The following is a 20,866-nucleotide window of genomic DNA, read 5'->3' as shown; positions in this document are numbered from 1 at the left end:
TCCTCTCTGTAGCACACTGTCCAACAAAGTAGATCCAGTCTGCACTGACTTGTATCCTGTTCTTGCACTTTGATTTCTCTAAGCACTTTTATTTCCCACTTGTGTGTTGAGCCAGCAAAACAAACATTTCATTATGCGAACAAGGGCAAACTTGCTTTCATATATGACAAACTTGAAGTGTTGGAGGTACTCGTAGTGCCTATAGTACCTGGTTACATCCATTTACCTTTTTTTTTTGTCTCTGACTGTAGTTTTTCAGATCGAGTCAAGGTATCACAATAAAATAAAATAAAATTACATAAATGTGTGTCAACCGCACATTTGCAAAAACAGCAGACTTGCCAAACTTACTGTAGATAATTTCAGAAATGTATTTATAGTTAAACACACAAAGACCACAACGATCATATTGCTAGAAAATAGTTTTCCAAAACGTAAACAAGTTGAATGTGAATTTTTGTCCTTTGCCTGGTCCTCGTGTGAGTCTGCATGCAGGGCCAGGCGAGGGTGGCAGTATATCTCTCTTGCCCATGTACTGATCTGTCTGTTGTCTCTGACATACTGATTGCCACTTGTCTGTGAGTTTGTGTATCGTCTGGGTAGATTGTAAAACTGAATTGCCCTTCTGGGATAAATAAAGTTGTCTGAATCTGAAGTTGTTCATGTAGTCACGTCCTGCTTCATGTAGCGAAAAACGTAGGATCCTTTATTGATCAAGGACACTTATTTTTCTACAATTCTCAAACTGATCTGGGTCTGCATATATTGCCTCCTTTTTAATAGTAGCCTATAGATTACATAGGTGGAATTGAGGTTTTTTCCCCCCACAAGATTATCTTTTCACTGTTGCTAGGAGACATTGTGGGTTTTTGATTTCTGAAAGCCTGAGTTAACCAATCAGATGTTTGTTTTGGCCCAGGCCCACCAATAATCTGTGGGTTTGTGCCTTGTGTGGGTGGGCTGCTGCTTAGTTTCTACAACACATATCCACCCCAGTTGCTCTTCGGGGGTGTCTTTGCACTGATGCCTGCTCTCAACCAGCCTCTGCCTCCCTCCCCCTCTCTCTCTCTCTCTCTCTCTCTCTCTCTCTCTCTCTCTCTCTCTCTCTCTCTCTCTCTCTCTCTCTCTCTCTCTCTCTCACACGTGTTCTTTCAACCTCAGTTTGCTGCTCTTGGTCTCATTTTATTTTTTTGCGATATCCATTTAAAATTCAAACCGGACAGAACATTACATTATCTCATGAATACTTAAAAACACACAAAGGGTGAGCATATTACATCCACTGCCACTGTGCTGTATAACATGCAGTGGTATGCTATGGTTTTTACACATTGTTTTTTGGCATTTATCGGTTCCTCATCTCTGCATGGATTTCCTGTTGTGCTGTCAAAGACTGGCTTCCTCATTAGGGTACTAAAAGTAGAGAAAAGGGTTAAAAATGCCATAACTGGCATGTACGCTAACATGAAATGAATCATTTTTATTGCTTTTGAAATGCAGCGTTTACCATCTTAAAACAAGTCTTAATCTGCTGAAAACAATTTATTAAGGCAGTGAATAAGCATTATGTATTTTTGTCAATGAATTTGATGAAGAATGTTAACCATGTCACTTTTATTGATGTTTTCTGACCTTTGGCCTATCCATTTGTCTTCAGGTGATTGGTCTATTAGATGTCTTCACACCTGCAACCAATTTAGAGGAGTTCAATGATGTGTAAGTGATACTTGTGCCGCCCCCCACACACACACCTCCCCTTCCTGTTTTGTTTGTTCCCTTTGTCATCTACTTCCTGGGTGTTCGTTTTTCCAGTCTCTTTCGCTGCCTCTCTCCTGTTTCACTGTTTTTCAGACCTATGTATAGCTTGTGCCTGACTTATCCTCTCGCACAATGAAAGCATTCATTTTAGTCAAAGTCAAAATGATTACTACAAACACATAGCTATAATTATATGGTTAATTCATGATACCTTCAGCTCATAACCACGAGTCCACCATGTGACTAGTTTTATCAAGGTAAATGTAGGGTGAACATGCATGCTGCACACTAGAGCTCATCTCCATGGTTACCGCCTTTTTGGCTCTCATGAGGTGTGCACATGCCTGTGTGCATTCACACATAGAAATACTCTGTTGGCAACCTTGAATTTCTCAGTATCCTATGACGTCATCCTTATGTGCGCAAAGGCTGTAGAATTATGTGATGCAAACACAGACACAGCACTGTGGTCTGGTGCTGATGTATGCAGCCAATGTGCCAGTGTCTCTTTCTTGTAATAAGTTATGGAAACAGTGGGACAGTTAGTTCACTTGTCTCAGTGTTCTCAGCAGAAGCAGCTTTGTGAGCACCTGTTGGTTGGCCATGAAGTCTCCTTCATACTAGGAATACTGAGAAAATGTAACATGCATGTACACAAAATGCTTATGCCCTTCTTGGCTTATATTAACAAATATAATTCACTGGACTTAGATGATGTTGAGATTCGAGATTTAACTTTCAAGCCAGTTAGAGACTTTTGTGGAATAAGTAAAACAAGGGCATGGCTCCATCCATCTTTTGGTTTCATCATAGTGATCAAATTATCAACTTTACTTGGATTGCACTTAAAACTCGTGCTTCTCAAGCCAAAATAAAATAAATAAATAAATCAAGTTGGCAAAATTAAGACTTTGAATTCAAAGCTTTCGGTTCAGACCGGCTTTCGGTCCTCCAAGTGTTTTTCATGACATCAGTTACATCTTTGGCTATTTGACTTGCAGGTACCTGGTGACCCACTTAATGGGAGCAGACCTTAACAACATCGTCAAGTGTCAGAAGCTCACCGATGACCACGTCCAGTTCCTCATCTATCAGATCCTCAGGGGGTTGAAGGTCAGCTCATCTCTCAGTGCACACAGTTTTTTGAGCATACTGGAATCTATCACCAAGTCGCTGGCCTTGTCTAAATTCTCCACTGTTGTAAAATACTGGTGATGAATAAGCTGGTTCACTAGACGGATTTTGCATTGGGAAAGATGTTCACACTTAAATCAACACAGTTTGCATTTATTAAGCCAGGCTTTTATTCTCTATGCCTTCAAAACCATCAAAGTAGGTTTTTTTTTCTGGAGAATTAAAGCTTGCCTTAATAAAAGTAAAATTCATCAATCTGAGTGTGATTTTTTTTGCCCATGCAAATTCTACTGGTAACTCCAGCTCCTTAGGAAAGCGTACAGTTTGCTCTTAGCATAAGCTATTTTTTTACAGCGTCATTGTTCAAAAATTCCACAATAAACTTTCAGCATATTGTAATTCAAGTGGTCTGAGAGAAAACTAGACTTCTGCACCTCCTCTTGGCTCTGTATTCAGGGTTTAAAAAAATAGCCTGGGATGGAAGAGTTGAGTAAGTAAGTAAAGTTTATTTATATAGCACCTTTCACAGACACAAGTCACAAAGTGCCTCGCAGTCAGTAAATAAAACAAAGATAAACAACAGATAAAACACACCAGAGAAACCAGGGATAAATACAAGTTAAAACATAAAATACCACATTCTGCCTAAATGCCTGTCTGAACATATGTTTTTTTTTTTTTTGGAGCTCTTCAAAAGAGTCCACAGACCTAAGACTTACTGGAAGACTATTCCAAAGCTTTGGTGCTGCTGACTGGAAAGCATGATCTCCCCGGAGTCTTAAAACATGTCCGAGGGACACTTAGAAGGCACTGGTTAGAGGACCTAAGAGCTCAGCTCATGGTGTGGGGGTAAAGAAGGTCCATGATGTAATGGGGAGCCTGGCAGTGTAGGGCTCTATGAGTGAGCACCAATATTTTAAAATTCTAAGCTTAACAGGAAGCCAGTGCAGAAAGGTTAAAATAGGTGTAATGTGTGCCCATCTGTTGGATCGTGTTAAAAGGCTAGCAGCAGCATCTTGGACAGTTTGTAAATGGTCCAAGGAAGATTCATTAAGGCAGGTAAAAGAATTACGATAGTCTAAACATGATTAAATAAAAGCATGTATTAGCATCTCCATTTCAGCCGTTGACACAACAGAGCTGAGTTTGGCTATGTTTCTTAGGTGGAAGAAACATGATCGAGTCAGTGTCCTAATATGAGCATCAAAACTCATGGATTGGTCAAACATCACACCAAGATTAAGCAGACTAGATGAGGATAAGGCACCAGGGTTCTGCCTGATCACTGAGTGAAGGTTATCAGGAGCAATAATCAACACTTCAGCCAGGCACCTTCCTCATTGGCAGCAGAAACAGGAGTGGCGGTCAGTCGCTCTGAGCTCAGTGTTAAGGGCAGAGACTCCCTGCTTCAAACACACCCTCCTCTAGAACAACAGGAAATGAATGAACATGGATAATACACAGACAATTTTGGTGACAACCCACAATTTGACGTATTTTGTGATGAAGAAAGTGATTACTCGCTGGTCAGGGAGTTTTTTTAATGAGGCCACAGGGGATGCAACAGAAGGAAGGAGGCCGTCTTGTTCATATTCGATGGCAATGGCTGTATTCCCATCAACCTCCTTCAGTATTAACAGGTGGATTTGGGGAAGTTCAAATGATGGCTCCAAGTTCCCTCATCTCAGCCCGTCAGTGACAAGAGCAAAGTTCTCCACCAGACCAGTGCCAAGGAGGGACTGTTTGTCTGTAGTTATTGCGGCAAAGCTTTTTAACTGTCCCAAGAAGGTGGAGATTCACCAGCATATCCACACAGGAGAGAGGCCCTTTCACTGCTCCACATGTGGCAAAATGTTCTCAGAGGCAGGGAACCTGCAGAAGCACTAGCAAGTTCACACCAGATGAGAAACCATACAATAGCGAGCTGTGCGGTAAGGGGTTTGGCTGGATACGGAACCTCAAGATGCACCAGTAAAAAAGTCACAGACCTGGGCATAGAACTGAAGTGTGCTGGTATTTTTTTTTCTTTTTTGGATTAATTTTGAAACGTCCACCTCAAGGTTTGTAAATTGTAGGGATTGATACATGGAAGCAAACTAATTCAGATCTGACATGGGATTCTTGTTCTACTGGCCCTGCGTGACAACTTAGTTGGAAAAAATCCAGTTGCCCCCTTGTTAAACAATTGCACTGTGGTTAATATGGCTTGATTATGTAACTATCAACAAAACTTGAATAAATTAACCTTAAATCCACCTTTAAGGTAATGGTAAATGTATGGCTTTTTTAGGCAACACTTGGATCAGATATCTGGCCAAACAATTCCCCAACATTGGATTCTGATATGAATGGTTTGCAAATTGAAGCAAAGAAACTCAAGTTTTGTACCTTTTTCTGACAAAGAATCTCCAATGAATTTGAACTATTTGGTTAGTGGACTTGTAGCTGGTGGTCAATCTATTCTATAAAAATAATTATTGATGGTATGGTAAACTCGCCCCTGGTTTAAAATACTATTGTCTCAGTTACAGGGCAAATGCCTGTCTAAATTATTTCAATAAATTGTATGTGGATCTGTTGTTCAAATGGGGAAACCGCTGATGTGAATTTAGGCAAGTCTTGTTAAGTACAGCCGTCTTTGATTCTGAATACAGGTTATACTGCTCAACATGCCAGTTATGTGGTTGCTTGCCATGACGTGGTACAGTGGCTCAGTGGGTAGCACTGTTGTCTCACAGCAAGACGTTTCTGGGTTCGAACCCCAGGCCATCCCAGGTCCTTTGTGTGGATTTTGCATGTTCTCCCTGTCTGCGTGGGTTTCCTCCAGATGCTTCAGTTTCCTCCCACCGTCAAAAAGACATGCATGTTCAAAACATCTTGGGAGCAGGATATATGTAGGTGAAGAAATTAACAATAACCTATGGGATCATGTTCTTCTCCGGGTCCACTCTTCATCTATACTTAGCACAAAAAGTAAGGAAATTTGTGTTTGGTAGATTATTTCTTTGTTGTAACAATGCTTCTTGGCAATAAATCTTATACCGTTGGAAAGCCTGCTTATTTCCCTTTTAAATGGTGCCACATTTGTAAGGAACATGCATTTGTGGGATGAGCAGCAGAGCTGAGTATGTGGGTTGCGCCCATGAAAATTTGCCAAATCTTCTCTGCCAATGCCAAGCAGCTTATTTTGCTGTTGCTATTGACTCTTGTTTTGAGCTTCTGGTACCCCAGGTGCTGACAATCAGCTGCCTGATATAAGATTTATTGCCAAGAAGCATTGTTACAACAAAGAAATAATCTACCAAACACAAATTTCCTTACTTTTTGTGCCAAGTTTATATGTGCCAAACATGGTTTAATCCATTGTAAAATTGTACACTGCACTCACTGGACAAAACTCAAATTTTCTCTCACTTTAAGATCCTGATAATGAAACAGTGGCCTACATGATTTGCATGTCCATGTAGATTAATTTCAGTCATCCAGGTAAGGAAATATCCTGGAGTGTAACACCATGTATTTGGACCCAATTGTAGAGAAGAGGCAGAGGGTTACAAACAAAGTTGCTTTACTGGACTTCAGCAAAACACACAGTGACAAAAAACCCACTGCCAAACAGGGCAGGCCATAAAACAAACTTGAATAAACAAAAATACTAAACGAAGCACAACACTCTCATACACAGAGGAGGCAGATGAGGGTTCAGGATACAGGCGCGTCCACAAACCGACACGAAGCCTCTCCGAGACTCGACAGAGAATGTCTGCAAAACTCCCCATTAAATAGTCCCCAGCACAGGTGCACATAATCACAAGCCAACCAGTATGCAGGTGCAACGCATACTGGCTGATTGCAGGCCGATAGGGAAATGTCACCTATTGACTGCTGGTCCTCTGGCCAGTGATCGTGTCTTGGAGAGGTTCAAATCTATTCACTGTGCATTAGTTTCCAGTTTGATGAATGTTGGTCATTCAACCGGATGGCTTTCATAGTTCTGACACTGGGTGGAGCAAATTCGCTATTTATCTATTTGTCCCCATGGTAGTGCCATGGAGAGGAACAGGGCACAGTTGTTTGCACTAATTTACAAGAAAAGCAACAGGGTTTTCAGGACCAGGACAGGACGTTCACATTCTAGACAGGGAGGATGGGTGGTTTGAAAGAGGAGTCAGAGAGGTTATATATGTTATACCGGAACAACCCTCCCTAAGTGGAGGGAAAGTTATGGCATCATTTGTTCGCTGCTTGTAACGCTGCCATAACACACACTACTTTTGTGGTTGCCCTGACACACCACCCTAGCCCTGTCACATGAAAGTGGGGCAGAAGGAGCGGTCACAGCCTGGGTCACCTCTCTGGCCCTGTTCAGGGAAAGGGGAGAAGTGGCCCAGATAAGTGATGTGACATTCAGAGTGAGCCAAAAGAACTTGGGCTCTGAATGGCTGTCTTCACCCAGGTCCTCTTTCAAAAAGAGGTGTGGCACTACCTCAGAGATGAATAGTGAGGCTACTCCACCCAGCGTCACAACTGAAAAGGCCCTCCAGATGAATGGTGAGACGTCTTCAAACCGAAGCATTCAGAGACTAGATTTAAACCCCACCTAGATACATGATTTGTAGATTTTTCCGAAGCGCTGTAATTTGTGATAAAGTTAGAAAGTGCACACGTATATAGAAATAACTTGTCCAACACCTGACTCGTAGACCTGAACTTGCCTAGACACCCATGGTGCTATGGTAAAATGGAGAAAAAATTCAGTTGCCAGCCATGTTGAGATTTTGGAGATGTAGCCTTATATCTTTCTTTTTAAATTTGACAAAACATCTGATTTGAGGACATTATTTCCCTGCTTGCCAAGTTGATTTATATATTTTTTTTCTTTTTATTACAGTACATCCATTCAGCAGATATCATCCACAGAGTAAGTCATCTGCCTGTCTATATGTGCATGAAGAATACTATTGTTTTAGAGACTTGTAAATCTGATCTTTGTGGAACGGATCTCCATTCAAACTTCTGACTGGGGTCAGGTAAAAGGTTCCACATGACTATCTCAATTACTATGATCTGAAAGCTGAACGAATACCAGATACACTGTTCTTGTTGAAGAAGTTGCATAAACACGATTTTATGGATATCGTCAGCTCACTGTGACATTGCATGATATGATATGATAACGTACCCGCAACAACTAAATATTCACTCTCCTATCTTCTCTGGCTCTCTCTCCAGGACCTGAAACCCAGTAATTTGGCTGTGAATGAAGATTGTGAGCTGAAGGTAGGAAAAGGCGAACATAGTCAATTTAATGAGACGCCTCAAAGAGGAAAAAAATTGGTTGTGCAAATGGATGGTGTTTCTTATACACGTGTCCCAGGGTATGAAATTACACTCGCCTCCTTGTTACAGACCTAGTGATGAATACTGTCTTTACAGCACTCGTTCTCTGTGATGAGTGGAGAAATCCCCCCCCCCCAAAAAACAAAACAAAACAACAACAAATGATCTGATACAAAAGCATGGGGAAATCATGGGGAAGTAACTTTTCCTATCAAGCCCTCAGTTTGTAAACAAACCACCTTGTACCTTCACGTTGCGTGCCACACCACTTTTCCACTATTATTGCGTGTTGTGGAAGAGCACGTAATAATGGAAGTTGAGGAAGGAAGACTGTTGTGTGGAGTTCAGGGAGGAGTTAAGACAGGCACTGGGTGGCAGTGAAGAGTTGCCTGACGGCTGGGCAACCACTGCAGAAATAGTGAGGTAGACAGCTAGGAAAGTACTTGGTATGTCATCTGGACAGAGGACGGAAGACAAGGAGACTTGGTGGTGAAATGAGGAAGTACGGCAAAGTATACGGAGGAAGAGGGTGGCAAAGAAGAAATTGGATAATGGGTGACATGAAGAAAGTAGACAGGAGTACAAGGAGATGCAGTGTAAAGTGAAGAAAGAGGTGGTGAAGGCAAAGGAAAGGGCATATGGTGAGTTGTGTGAGAGGTTGGACACAAAGGAAGGAGAAAGGATTTGTACCAATTGGCTAGACAGAGGCATCGAGCTGGGAAGTATGTGCAGCAGGTTAGGGCAATGAAGGATAGAGATGGAAATTTGCTGACAAGCGAGGAGAGTGTGTTGAGAAGGTGGAAGGAGTACTTTGAGGGACTGATGAATGAAGAAATGAGAGAGAGAGAAGGTTGGATGATGTAGGGATAGTGAATCAGGAAGTTCAGTGGATTAGCAAGGAGGAAGTGAGGGCAGCTATGAAGAGGATGAAGAGTGGAAAGGCAGTTGGTCCAGATGACATCCCTGTGGAGGCATGGAGGTGTTTAGGAGAGATGGGAGTGGAGTTTTTAACTAGATTGTTTAACACAATCTTGGAAAGTGAGAGGATGCATGAGGAGCGGAGAAGAAGCATACTGGTACTAATTTTCAAGAATAAAGGCAATGTCCACAACTGTAGTAACTACAGAGGTATAAAGTTGATCAGCCATAGCATAAAGATATGTGAAAGTGTAGTAGAAGCTAGGTTAAGAGGAGAGGTGACGATTAGCGAGCAGCAGTATGGCTTCATGCCACAAAAGAGCACCACAGATGTGATGTTTGCTTTGAGAATGTTGATGGAGAAGTATAGAGAATGTTTGGAGGAGTTACATTGTCTTTGTGGATTTAGAGAAAGCATATGACAGGGTGCCAAGAGAGGAGGTGCGGTACTGTATGAGGAAGTCGGGAGTGACAGAGAAGTATGTAAGAGTGGTGCAGGCTATGTATGAGGGCAGTGTTGACAGTGGTGGGGGTGCGGGAGGGATGATGGATGGGTTCAAGGCGGAGGTGGGGTTACATCAAGAATTGGCTCTGAGCCCTTCCTTGTTTGCAATTGTGATAGACTGGTTGACGGACGAGATCAGGCAGGAGTCTCCGTGGACGATGATGTTCACAGATGAAATTGTGATCTGTAACAAGAGTAGGGAGCAGGTTGAGGAGAGATGGAGGTATGCACTGGAGAGAGGAGAAATTAAAATCAGTAGGAGCAAGACGGAATACATATGCGTGAACAAGAGGGAGGACAGTGGAACAGTGAGGATGCAAGGAGTAGATGTGACAAAGGAAGATGAGTATAAATACATGGTGTCAACTGTTCAAAGTAATGGGGAGTGCGGAAGACAGGGGAAGAAGAGTGCAGGCAGGGTGGAGTGGGTGGAGAAGATTGTCAGAAGCGATTTGCAACAGAACAGTACCAGCAAGAGTGAAAGGGAAGGCTTACCGGATGGTCGTGAGACTAGCTATATTGTATGGTTTGGAGACGGCACTGACGAAAAGACAGGAGGCGGAGCTGGAGGTGGCAGAGTTGAAGATGCTAAGAATTTCGCTGGGAGTGATGAAGAAGGACAGGATTAGGAACAAATATATTAGAGGGACAGCTCAGGTCGGGTGGTTTGGAGACAAAGTAAGAAAGGCAAGATTGAGATGGTTTGGACATGTGCAGAGGAGAGATACTGGGTATATTAGGAGAAAGCTGCTGAATATATAGCTGCCAGGCAAGAGGAAAAGAGCCAAGACCAAAAAAGAGGATTATGGATGTGGTGAGGGAGGACATACAGGTGGCTGGCATGACAGAGGAAGATACAGAGGACAGGAAGAGATGGAAACAGATGATCTGCTGTGACGACTGCTAATGGGAGCAGCTGAAAGTAGTAGTAGATGATTGAAACACTGCAAGTTACATGGGTGATACTCTGAACCATGATATTTATTATGTCCGTCACAGTGTGACGATTAAATGCTAGATGATGATGATTTCGAATGTAACCTGTGATGAGTGGATTTTCCTCAATTTTTCTCAACTCTGTGTCCTCTTTCCGTTTCTTCAGATTCTAGACTTTGGTTTAGCACGACACACAGATGATGAGATGACGGGATATGTAGCCACCCGGTGGTACCGAGCCCCAGAGATCATGCTCAACTGGATGCACTACAATATGACAGGTACACGTATAGATGTGTGCATACTCCACTATGGTATGAAAATGATTTTGTATTCAGATGAAATTGCTATATTGACCCGAGTATAGGATGATCCTGACTATAAAGATGACCGCCCCCCCCTTTCAAAACTCATTTTTGGAAAAAGAAATTTTGAAGACCAAATCTTGTTTTTATTCTTAGAAAATTTGTTTAAAAATAGTGATAATAAAAACACATTGGATAAAACAAGATAGGCTGTTGTTTTTAACATTTTTTAAATAAAATAATGTTTTCAATATCTTTTTGATGAAATTGTCCCATTTGAATTATAAAATGTAATTACATTTGTAAATGAACAACTTGTGGTATTTAAATACCATAAAAATGAAAACAAACTAGTCTATTGGTATTTCTAATATCAATTAGGCTATCCATGAAGTGAAAAACAACCAGGTAGCCTATCAAAATTTCAATAACTCAATTAACCATTGAAGTGAAGTCTAATTATAGAACAGTCTGACAAAGAGAAAAAAACAAGACTAGGTTAAGTACGTATATGGCTTGACCACGACTACATTTAGAAAGCGGCTGATTTTGCGCGACTACGCTTAAAAAGCGGCTATTTTGACAATGGTTTTGTGAACAGCAGCTGTACTGGACAGCAGTTTTCAAACCCTGATTGTTTATACAGTTAAATAGCGGCAGTTAATTTTTTTTATATGAAATAATTACCTGGCTACAATCACTGCTGCCACAATCATCGGAAAGTCTGGACGTGATACCCCTTATAAATGCAGTTCAGTTACCACCAACTCTGAAGACGCTAATAATTTTCACTCTATAACTGTACATGGCTATTTGTGCTGGTGTTTGTGAATTGGACATTCTTTTTTTTTTCTTTTTTTTTTTTTGCAATGAAGCGTTTCCATAGTATCCGCAAGCAGCAATATATTACGTTCATTAGTGTGCGAACTGCTGTGCTAATTCACGGCCTATAGGGAAACTCTTACTTTCATGTTTATCAGCGACGTCATTGATCAACAGACCAATCATGTGACTTCAGTGACGTTGTTGGTTCCCCGATCCAGCAGTCCAATCGTGTCAAACTGATCACTCAGTCACAAAAGCCAAAAACAGGCTCGCTTCAGTCAGGTGGGGAAAACTCGTTTTACAGATATTTGACGCCATCTGTTGTTGTGAGTGTATATTGACACTTTTTCAGACGCATTTCCAGAAAATCAAAAAACCAGCCTTATATTCAGAATGATACAGTAAATTCAGCAGACCAGCCAAAGGCAACCATGTGCCATGGAGTGCTAGGAGTATGCAGATTTTCCTTCCAGTCAATCACTACACCAGCTGATTTCACTGTTTGGTCTGTGCCCTGTTGCTAAAGGTGCACTAATAAATGAAATCACCTTGCTTAGTGTTTGGTTAGAAAGAGAACCTGCATATTCTTGGCACTCCATGGCACGTATTTGCCCATGGCTGTCTTATACCTGACTTGAGGTGATTGAAGCTCATGAAGTAGCAGTGCTGGCGAGTGGTTAGTGTTATAATATCTAACCGCAATCAAGGTGTGATTGATATTGCCCATAGCTCTATAGTTGGAGTTATAGGCCACCATTGAAAATGTATCTGAACAGGTGTGAAATTTAAATCAATAATGATGTCTTACTGTGCAAAGTTGTATTCTGTTCTAGTCTATTCATGAAGCTGTTTGTTGTGTTTTCTGTGTTGTAGTGGATATCTGGTCAGTGGGCTGCATTATGGCTGAATTACTTACAGGACGAACTCTGTTCCCCGGCACAGACCGTATCCTTTCATCACTGTTGTTGCCACAGAAAGAGAAAAAATATCTCTCTTAGAGTCGATCCTTGTAGATCAGTGGTTGATCTTGAAAAGGAAGTAGTCGGAGTATATAAAACAATGTTTCATGGAGATCCACTTCAACTTCTAAATGCTAATTTGTGCAATGCTCAGCAGGTTGTTTCGTGAATGTGCCATTAGATTTTCACAATGGCTGCATGCTATTCATCATCCTCTTTACTGCACAATTCTTGCACAGACTGCTACTTTGCTGCTGCCGCCACAAGCTTTTCAAACCACATACTTATGTTCAAATTCAGATTGCATAGTTTTTAAATGTGCAATGTGTAGCTCAGCTTGTATACTGACCTTCAGCAAGACAAATTCAAATTGAATGTTAGTTGATAAACAGCATGTTAGCTGACATCTGGTTCTTTTGAATGCCCTTAGTAGATACTGTTTGCTGTGATTGCTGAATAGTTTTTTGAGGACAACAAGTATGAGCTCAGTCTTTTGGAGGATGGGCTGTCAAAAAACAACAACAAAACAGCTTGTCCAGCTGCTGTGTTTTCTAAATGCAGAAATCTGGAGAGTGAATAGTTTACTTTGTTTCATTCACTACCATCCAGCTACCCCTGCTTATATTTACGAGTCATATTGTGCTTCAGGCAAGTCAAAATATCATACAAAGCATCTTAAAGTGATGCAGTTTTAGACTTGATCACCTCATTGGAGCAAGTTTTTTTTTACAAGTTTTTGTAGATGCACATTTCAGTCAGTGCCATACTTGGCACATTGTTGACCCTTGAGCAGGATAGTATCAGTCATGTTTGATTAGTCGACAATTTTGAGTGTGCACACATAGCTGCATTTGTGTTAGCATTGGGAGTTCCCTGTGGTTTCTGACTCATAAGCAGTCCAATGTTGTCTCTCATGCTTCTGCATAACACAGTTGACCTTTTTCACACATACAGCGCCAAATACACATAACACAAAGTATACGAAGTGATAAAGTGTAACACCTACTTTAATACAAAACAAAAAGAATCGGCATACTGAAGACACACAGAGCAACACGAGCTCATAGAATGGCATAAGCACCCTTGTTTTTGTGTCTAGCTTTACATTGCCAATTGGGCAATGCTTTGTGCACGTCTGTGTCTGTGCATCTTTGCACACCTTTTCCCCAGCCTCGGATTACTTGTTGGGAAAGATAGAACTTTCCAACGACAAGGCTTACTTGGACCTTCAACACTTATTTTCATGTTACCAGTTTCCCCTCTTAATTTCATGATTACTAACTTTGATAATGCAGTAATACTTAAATATGAGATGGCATCTGTTAATTGTCATCCAGTGATTTTTGATTTCTTATCAGTGTCTGATTAAGCCTACCACAAAACTGGCTAGCTACAGGCACAATAGGCGCTAGAGATATGTTGTAACATAAGAAAGCGTTATGTGTTTCATATATCACAGGATGCAAATTCAGTTTAATAACACCATTCTGAGTTGTAATCCTTATGATTACATTCACTCAATGTGTTCTAGATTGGTCAATAATAAGTAGTATCTTTTAGGGTAACTTAAATTCGCATTGATGACTGATTGCTGTACTTCGCATGATCTTTAAGGTCGGCCAGGTGGGTATTATTTGTTGACAGTCCCATGTAAGCTCTGTTCAGAGATGATGGGACATTTTGTGACCCTACTCTGATGTACTGAGCCAGCTTTACTCAAAGGTTAGAAACACAGCTGTATCTACTTTCCATTCATCCATTTTCTGAACTGCTTATCCTGCTCTCAGGGTCGCGGGGATGCTGGAGCCTATCCCAGCAGTCATTGGGCGGCAGGCGGGGAGACACCCTGGACAGGCCGCCAGACTGCTATACAGGGTCGACACACACCCACACCCACACACATTTATACCTAGGGACAATTTAGTATGGCCGATTCACCTGACCTACATGTCTTTGGACTGTGGGAGGAAATCTACTTTCAAGGATCACATTGTTCTTCCATTACCTAGCACGGAGGTGTTTTACACTTAGGTAACTGCTAATTGTACATCAAATATGTCAACTTTAATAGAGGGTAAAACATAACAGACAGGCGCCCTGGCATCAAACTATCCATTGCCATGTCTGGAGACAGCTTTGCTCTTTGCTTACAGTGTGTACAGAAAATTTAGTTAATTAAGTGAAGAAATGTCACTTAATGTTGGTCTACATCTGTTATATGAAGCCTGTATTTTTGTCATTCAGAGCCACAATTAAGGATGTATTGAATTTATGACAAATAATCTGGGCATAATCTGAAAGGACTGGATGCTTTTTGCTTCATTAATTAGCACTGCAGACAGTATAGATGTCATGTTGAGTATTACCATAAAGGCTGTGTTGGAAGTAATGGATCATGACTCATCTGTCCTTTCACGGAATGTCACATGTTGTGCATCCTCAGCATACTGTATATTTACATCAGGGCAGTGAGGATCTTGAAATACATTTTGCATTTACAAAACCATAAAAGAAAAAGGACAAGAGGCACACATGTCCCACTCTCATATCCCTGACTGTATCTTCCTCTCCCTACATGTCTGTCTCCCCTCTCACATCCCTCCTGTTTTCCTTCATATGTGTGCAGTAGACATTGATCAGTTGAAGCTTATAATGATGCTTGTCGGAACTCCAGAGCCCGAGCTCTTGATGAAAATCTCTTCAGAGTCTGTGAGTGTTGAGTCTAATCCAGCTCTGTCTTGTTCCGCTACCCACCTTGCTTGCATTTGGGTTTGCCTGTTTTGTCAGTCAGTCTCTGCTACTTTAACTTTTTTTCTGCTACTCATACTCTTTACCCATTTTGCTCTGAAGTTGCAAAGTTTCTTAACACCCATATTTGCTCTTCAGCGTAAGGTTTTTTCATCACATCTCTATTTAGTATGTGTTGGTAAACTCCAACTATCCACCAATTGATTCGTTTTTGCGTCATAGTATAGTACATAGTACAGTATCTGGACTTCTGAGTGGATAAGTGAATACTTTGGTTATACTGAAGTCACCTACATATCCATTCATTAACTTTTTAACGTGAAAGACATCCATCTTTCTCACTTTCATTGTGTTCAGTCTTTACCCTGTCATTTGCTCCGCTCATTATCGCACAGAGACATATCACATCCCCACCCCAGCACACAGACTCACATAACCAACAACTGTACCATCTGTATGTTATGGACATCCCTTGACTTTAAAACTTAAGATATAAACCAGCTGCAGCAGATAATGCGACTGACAGGGACGCCTCCAGCATCCCTCATAAGCAGGATGCCCAGCCATGAGGTGAGGCAGTTCTCCGTTTTCCCACGCGCCCAGGCTCCTACCCAAGAGGAGGGATGTACTTAAAGTTGTTGATGTATCACTGCAAATATTCCAGTTTCACACTCTGGACACATAGTTAGTCAAGATATATTGTCTTTAAATATTTAAATATATCATATCCTCCCACTTTCTCCCCTTATCAACAGTTATCTATTTCCTCTCCATGCATGTCACCTCAAGGCTCTTAGAGTGCTTTGCTAGGGCAGTGTAACTTGATGACCTGTCTGTGGCCTTGGTCCTCCCCCTCACTCATGTTTTTACATTTGTAATGTCTCATCATAATTAACTGTACTCTAAATCGCTAATTTGACTCATGTCTCATGGTTAGAGTGTACACATGATGGGAGAATTTCAACTGCTCAGGATAGCACAGGAGAATTTAGCTATTATTTCAAAGATTTATAGCTACATTTTTTAAATTGTATTACCACAATATGCAGCCTTATTTTTGGTAGGATTTCTCTGTCAAAAGTTAATGAGGTTTTTGTTTTTGTTTTTTGTTTTTTTGTTGAAGGCAAGGAACTACATCAACTCACTTCCACAGATGCCGAAGAGGAATTTCGCTGATGTGTTCATTGGTGCCAACCCCCTTGGTAGGTGTCTGAAAAGAGGTTTTTGGTTATCGTGCAATGCTCCACTTGGCTCATAGAGTGTCTCTACTAGTAATGTCTAGTAATTTCTTTCGAAGACTCACACCGGCCGGCATGTGCAGTTTTTATAGGGGGCTAGAGTGGTCTTAAGACCACCCATATGAGCAATTAGGCCACCCTACAAAGTACAAAGTTGATGGCGGGGGGTTTATTTATATGGGCCCATGTTAGCCTGATATACACACGTATAGGGGTAAGATGTGTTGACCAGCTTTCAACATAATTTCACGCTACTGATCTGCTCATACCCGTTCTTGTACCCAGAATTTCTCAGGGGTTATCTGGCTAACACTCTGGTAAGTTTCATTATAAATGCCCACATTTTTAACCGGCAGGAAGAGGGCTCAATTCTTTATTCTCCCTTCTGTTTCGATTGTTGACTTGTCTGGCCTTATTTTTGGCCGGTTATGTGGTTATGTAAAAAGCCTACCCCGCATGGTGTTCATTCAAATTTGATTGTTAAGATAGACCACACAGATCACAGCTGCCTTTTCTTTTTTCTTTTTTCTTTTCTTTTCTCTTTTTTTTTTTTGCTCTGTGATGGCCTGGCGGCCTGTCCAGGGTGTGTCCCCGCCTGCTGCCCAGTGACTGCTGGGATAGGCTCCAGCATCCCCGCGACCCTTAGAGCAGGATAAGTGGTTTGGATAATGGTTTGATGGATGGATGGATGGATTTTTTTCCCCCATTTTCTCCCCAATTGTATCCAGCCAATTGCCCCACTCTTCCAAGCTGTCCTGATCACTGCTCCATCTCCTCTGCTGATCCAGGGAGGGCTGCAGACAACCACATGCCTCCTCCGATACATGTGGAGTCACCAGCCGCTTCTTTTCACCTGACAGTGAGGAGTTTCGTTAGGGGGACGTAGCGCGTGGGAGGATCACGCTAATCCCCCCAGTTCCCCGTCCCCCCTGAATGTGCACCCTGACTGACCAGAGGAGGTGCTAGTGCAGCGACCAGGACACATAGCCATATCCGGCTTACCACCCACAGACATGGCCGATTGTGTCTGTAGGGACGCCCAACCAAGCCAGAGCCACGGGGGTTCGACCAGCAATCCCCATGTTGGTAGGCAACAGAATAGACAGCTACGCTACCTGGATGCCCCCACAAGTGCCTTTTCTTATGGGTGTTTTGCCTGTCATTTCCCAGTCAGTCTTTCACTGTCTTTTTAGCCTACAGCATAGCACAGCATCATGTTTATTGTGGATTTTCAGTTATTACTGTATTAGAACTAATATTTTGGGGTGGCATTTAGATAATTTTCAGCTGCTGTGCTTCTTGCATTGTTCAATAACCTTCCTTTTGAATGAGTTGACGTTTGTGAGGGGCACCGAGTCTCCCCCAATTACCCCCCCCCCCACCCCGTGTGGTCTCAAACAGCAATTCTTAACTTTTATTTGTTCAAAAATCACTAGAAATAACTCTCAACTGTGAAATTAATTAATGCTTGCTTTTGACAGTATATTGAATAAGCAGATTTCATGAAACAATAATTTCACCACATCCAGCCATGCTCCCAAGTAGTGCAGGCGTTTCTATTTATTTATTAATTTATTTATTTATTTTCACATTTTTGATTGACACAGCCAGGAAGTCAAACTCTAGAGGGCAACATTGGAAAAGTATTCCCATTTTATAATCTGCAACATCGTTGTAATCTTGAAGAATATTTCACTATCTTTTTCAGACCTGTTTGTAATTATAATAACAGCAAACAGTGTTACCACCACTATTATGAACCTAATGGTAGCAACTATACCACAAAGCAGTCACACAGCACAATCGCTTTGTGTGACTTTGCAGTGAAATAGAGCAATATTTGTATAAGATATTTTGCCTGATTTGGTTCTGAGACATATTGGTGTGAAATTCACAGTATGCTGAGAATGAAAGGTTTAACAGGTCATCAACTACCACAGAAAACCTCAAACTGTGGTCACCAAAACCATGTTCAAACAACATCAGATAAATCTCAAGCAGAAAAGTGCCAGATTATCATAAAATTATTGACGTGAAAGTGATGGAAAATATTGGGGTATTTTCTTTGCCTCAACTCCCCACCTGTTACTGAAATGCATAATATTGATTTTTAAGCACACTAATATGCCCCAAACTACCTAGATAACTGGAAAATTGCGTTTAAGATGCTTTTCATGACCATGGACCCATTCAAGTAATAGTTTGTTGCTGATTTCTGTGGTATTAATCGGAAAAAGACTACCAGTGACCTGTTTATCCTTTAGGGGGCTATTCAGACATTCAACCACAACTCCTTAATTTTTGACTGTGCACTGTACCTTTTCTTTCCTTATGGTCTGGTATTTTCTTACATGTGAATTATTGTTCCCTCATGGTAATAGCGGTCGACTTACTAGAGAAAATGCTGGTGCTGGACACAGACAAGCGGATTACAGCGTCAGAGGCTCTGGCCCATCCATACTTTGCCCAATATCACGACCCAGATGACGAGCCTGAGGCAGAACCTTATGACCAGAGTTTTGAAAGCCGTGAGCTGGAGATTGAGGAGTGGAAGAGTAAGTTGACAGATGGTGACTGGGTAGAGGGATTGAAGGGTTGGCTTAGTGGTTGGCTTGGAAATGCATTGTTTGGAATAGGTGGGGTCCTTGAGTGGAGGAGCAGGTAGATTTTTTTTCCCACAAGCTGTGTGTCTTATAGATGAGAAAACTATGCCACAGTGTGTATTAAATCACTTTCCCCACTCTTTCTTGTCTTGTAGGACTAACCTATGAGGAAGTACTCAGCTTTGAACCACCATCGTTTGACGGTGACGAGATGGAGTCCTAAGATGATCAGGGATGCTTTACTAAACATCTGCATCCCTTCTAATCAACACAGTCAATCAACACAGTCATGACACTCTGAAGACTGTCAATGTCGCAACTTGAACACACTCTCGCAAACACACACAAACACACGCACACACACACACACACACACACACACACACACACACACACACACACACACACACACACAACCGTGACATTCAAGTGCCTGCCTTTATTCTTTTCTGGTAGTCAGAGATTTCAGGGGTGAAAATGGACTTCCTACTATGTCCCCACCAACTTTTCTGTTTTTATTGTCTTTGCTTGCCAGCCATTTTGCTGGGAAGACCTTTTATTTTTTATTATTGTGATTTTTTTTTTTAATGCTTTTTCCCCGAGTGAGCATTTCACTTTGAAATATCTCAAAAGTAATCAGGCAATTTGAACCACTGTTTTGTATATATGTAAATTTTAGAAGCTGTTTTTCAGTAAGCTAATATAACTTCCCTAACAGGAAAATCTTAATTGAAATTGATTTAGATCACAACCATATGTATGTATGTATGTATGTATGTATGTATGTATGTATGTATGTATGTATGTATGTATGTATGTATGTATGTATGTATGTATGTATGTATGTATGTGTATATATCTATACACACATACACATATGTATGCATGTATGTGTGTGTATGTGTGCGTGTATATATATATAGATTTTTTTCCCGAAACCATCAATGGTGTTATAAGTGCTCAACTAATGAGGAGCAGAATATCAACACAAATACAGGGAAAAAAAAGTTTTAATACATTGCAGTACAGGCCTGTTTCGTGCGTCGCGCTCTCATCAGCTGCTAATGTGGTTCAACAAAGAATCATACAGTTTACGTTGCCCAGTGTCACACCCCTAATTTAGGTTGGACAGCAACCAATCAGGTTAGATGATACACATATGACATTTATTAGAGGGTTTTTTTTAAATATTTTTTAAAATATTTTAACTGCCTGTTCTTCCAGCTGTGCCCCAACACCACCCCACTATATGATTCACATAAATTAACTTGTTATATTTTTAATGTACACCATTTCAACAGTGCCCTGGTCCCTAAATGCTTTTCAAAACAAGCCCCAGTCCCTTAACCCATTGGTTGTAATGTTTTCTACCCCTCCATTGGTTGCTGTGCATCATAAATCCCTACCCCATTGGTTGTTATAGTTTAAATGTTTCCTAATCTGATTGGTTGCTGTCCAACTGAAATTAGGGGCGTGACGCTGGGCAACGTAACCTGTATGATTCTTTGTTGAACCACATTAGCAGCTGATGAGTGCGCGACGCATGACACAGGCCTGTACTGCAATGTATTAAAACGTTTTTTTCCTGTATCTGTAC

General features: G+C 41.3%; 1 protein-coding gene across 1 annotated transcript in view; it reads left to right on the top strand.

The window, feature by feature from the left end:
• Positions 1 to 20,261, top strand: part of mapk14b (mitogen-activated protein kinase 14b) — a 38,033-nt gene extending 17,772 nt beyond the window's left edge. Inside the window, exons 3-12 of the mRNA XM_056274496.1 lie at positions 1,658 to 1,716; positions 2,760 to 2,871; positions 7,784 to 7,813; positions 8,125 to 8,172; positions 10,758 to 10,872; positions 12,595 to 12,666; positions 15,919 to 15,998; positions 16,552 to 16,630; positions 19,048 to 19,221; positions 19,425 to 20,261. Of these exons, the coding sequence (XP_056130471.1) occupies positions 1,658 to 1,716; positions 2,760 to 2,871; positions 7,784 to 7,813; positions 8,125 to 8,172; positions 10,758 to 10,872; positions 12,595 to 12,666; positions 15,919 to 15,998; positions 16,552 to 16,630; positions 19,048 to 19,221; positions 19,425 to 19,492 (837 nt within the window). The 3' untranslated portion in view covers positions 19,493 to 20,261. The remainder of the gene's footprint in view (positions 1 to 1,657; positions 1,717 to 2,759; positions 2,872 to 7,783; positions 7,814 to 8,124; positions 8,173 to 10,757; positions 10,873 to 12,594; positions 12,667 to 15,918; positions 15,999 to 16,551; positions 16,631 to 19,047; positions 19,222 to 19,424) is intronic.
• Positions 20,262 to 20,866: the final 605 nt, after the last annotated feature.

Source organism: Lampris incognitus, chromosome 2, assembly GCF_029633865.1.
Source record: "Lampris incognitus isolate fLamInc1 chromosome 2, fLamInc1.hap2, whole genome shotgun sequence".
In the NCBI taxonomy this organism is placed as follows: Eukaryota; Metazoa; Chordata; class Actinopteri; order Lampriformes; family Lampridae; genus Lampris; species Lampris incognitus.
Note: the sequence above shows the minus strand (reverse complement) of the source record. Positions and strands in the feature narration are given on the sequence as shown.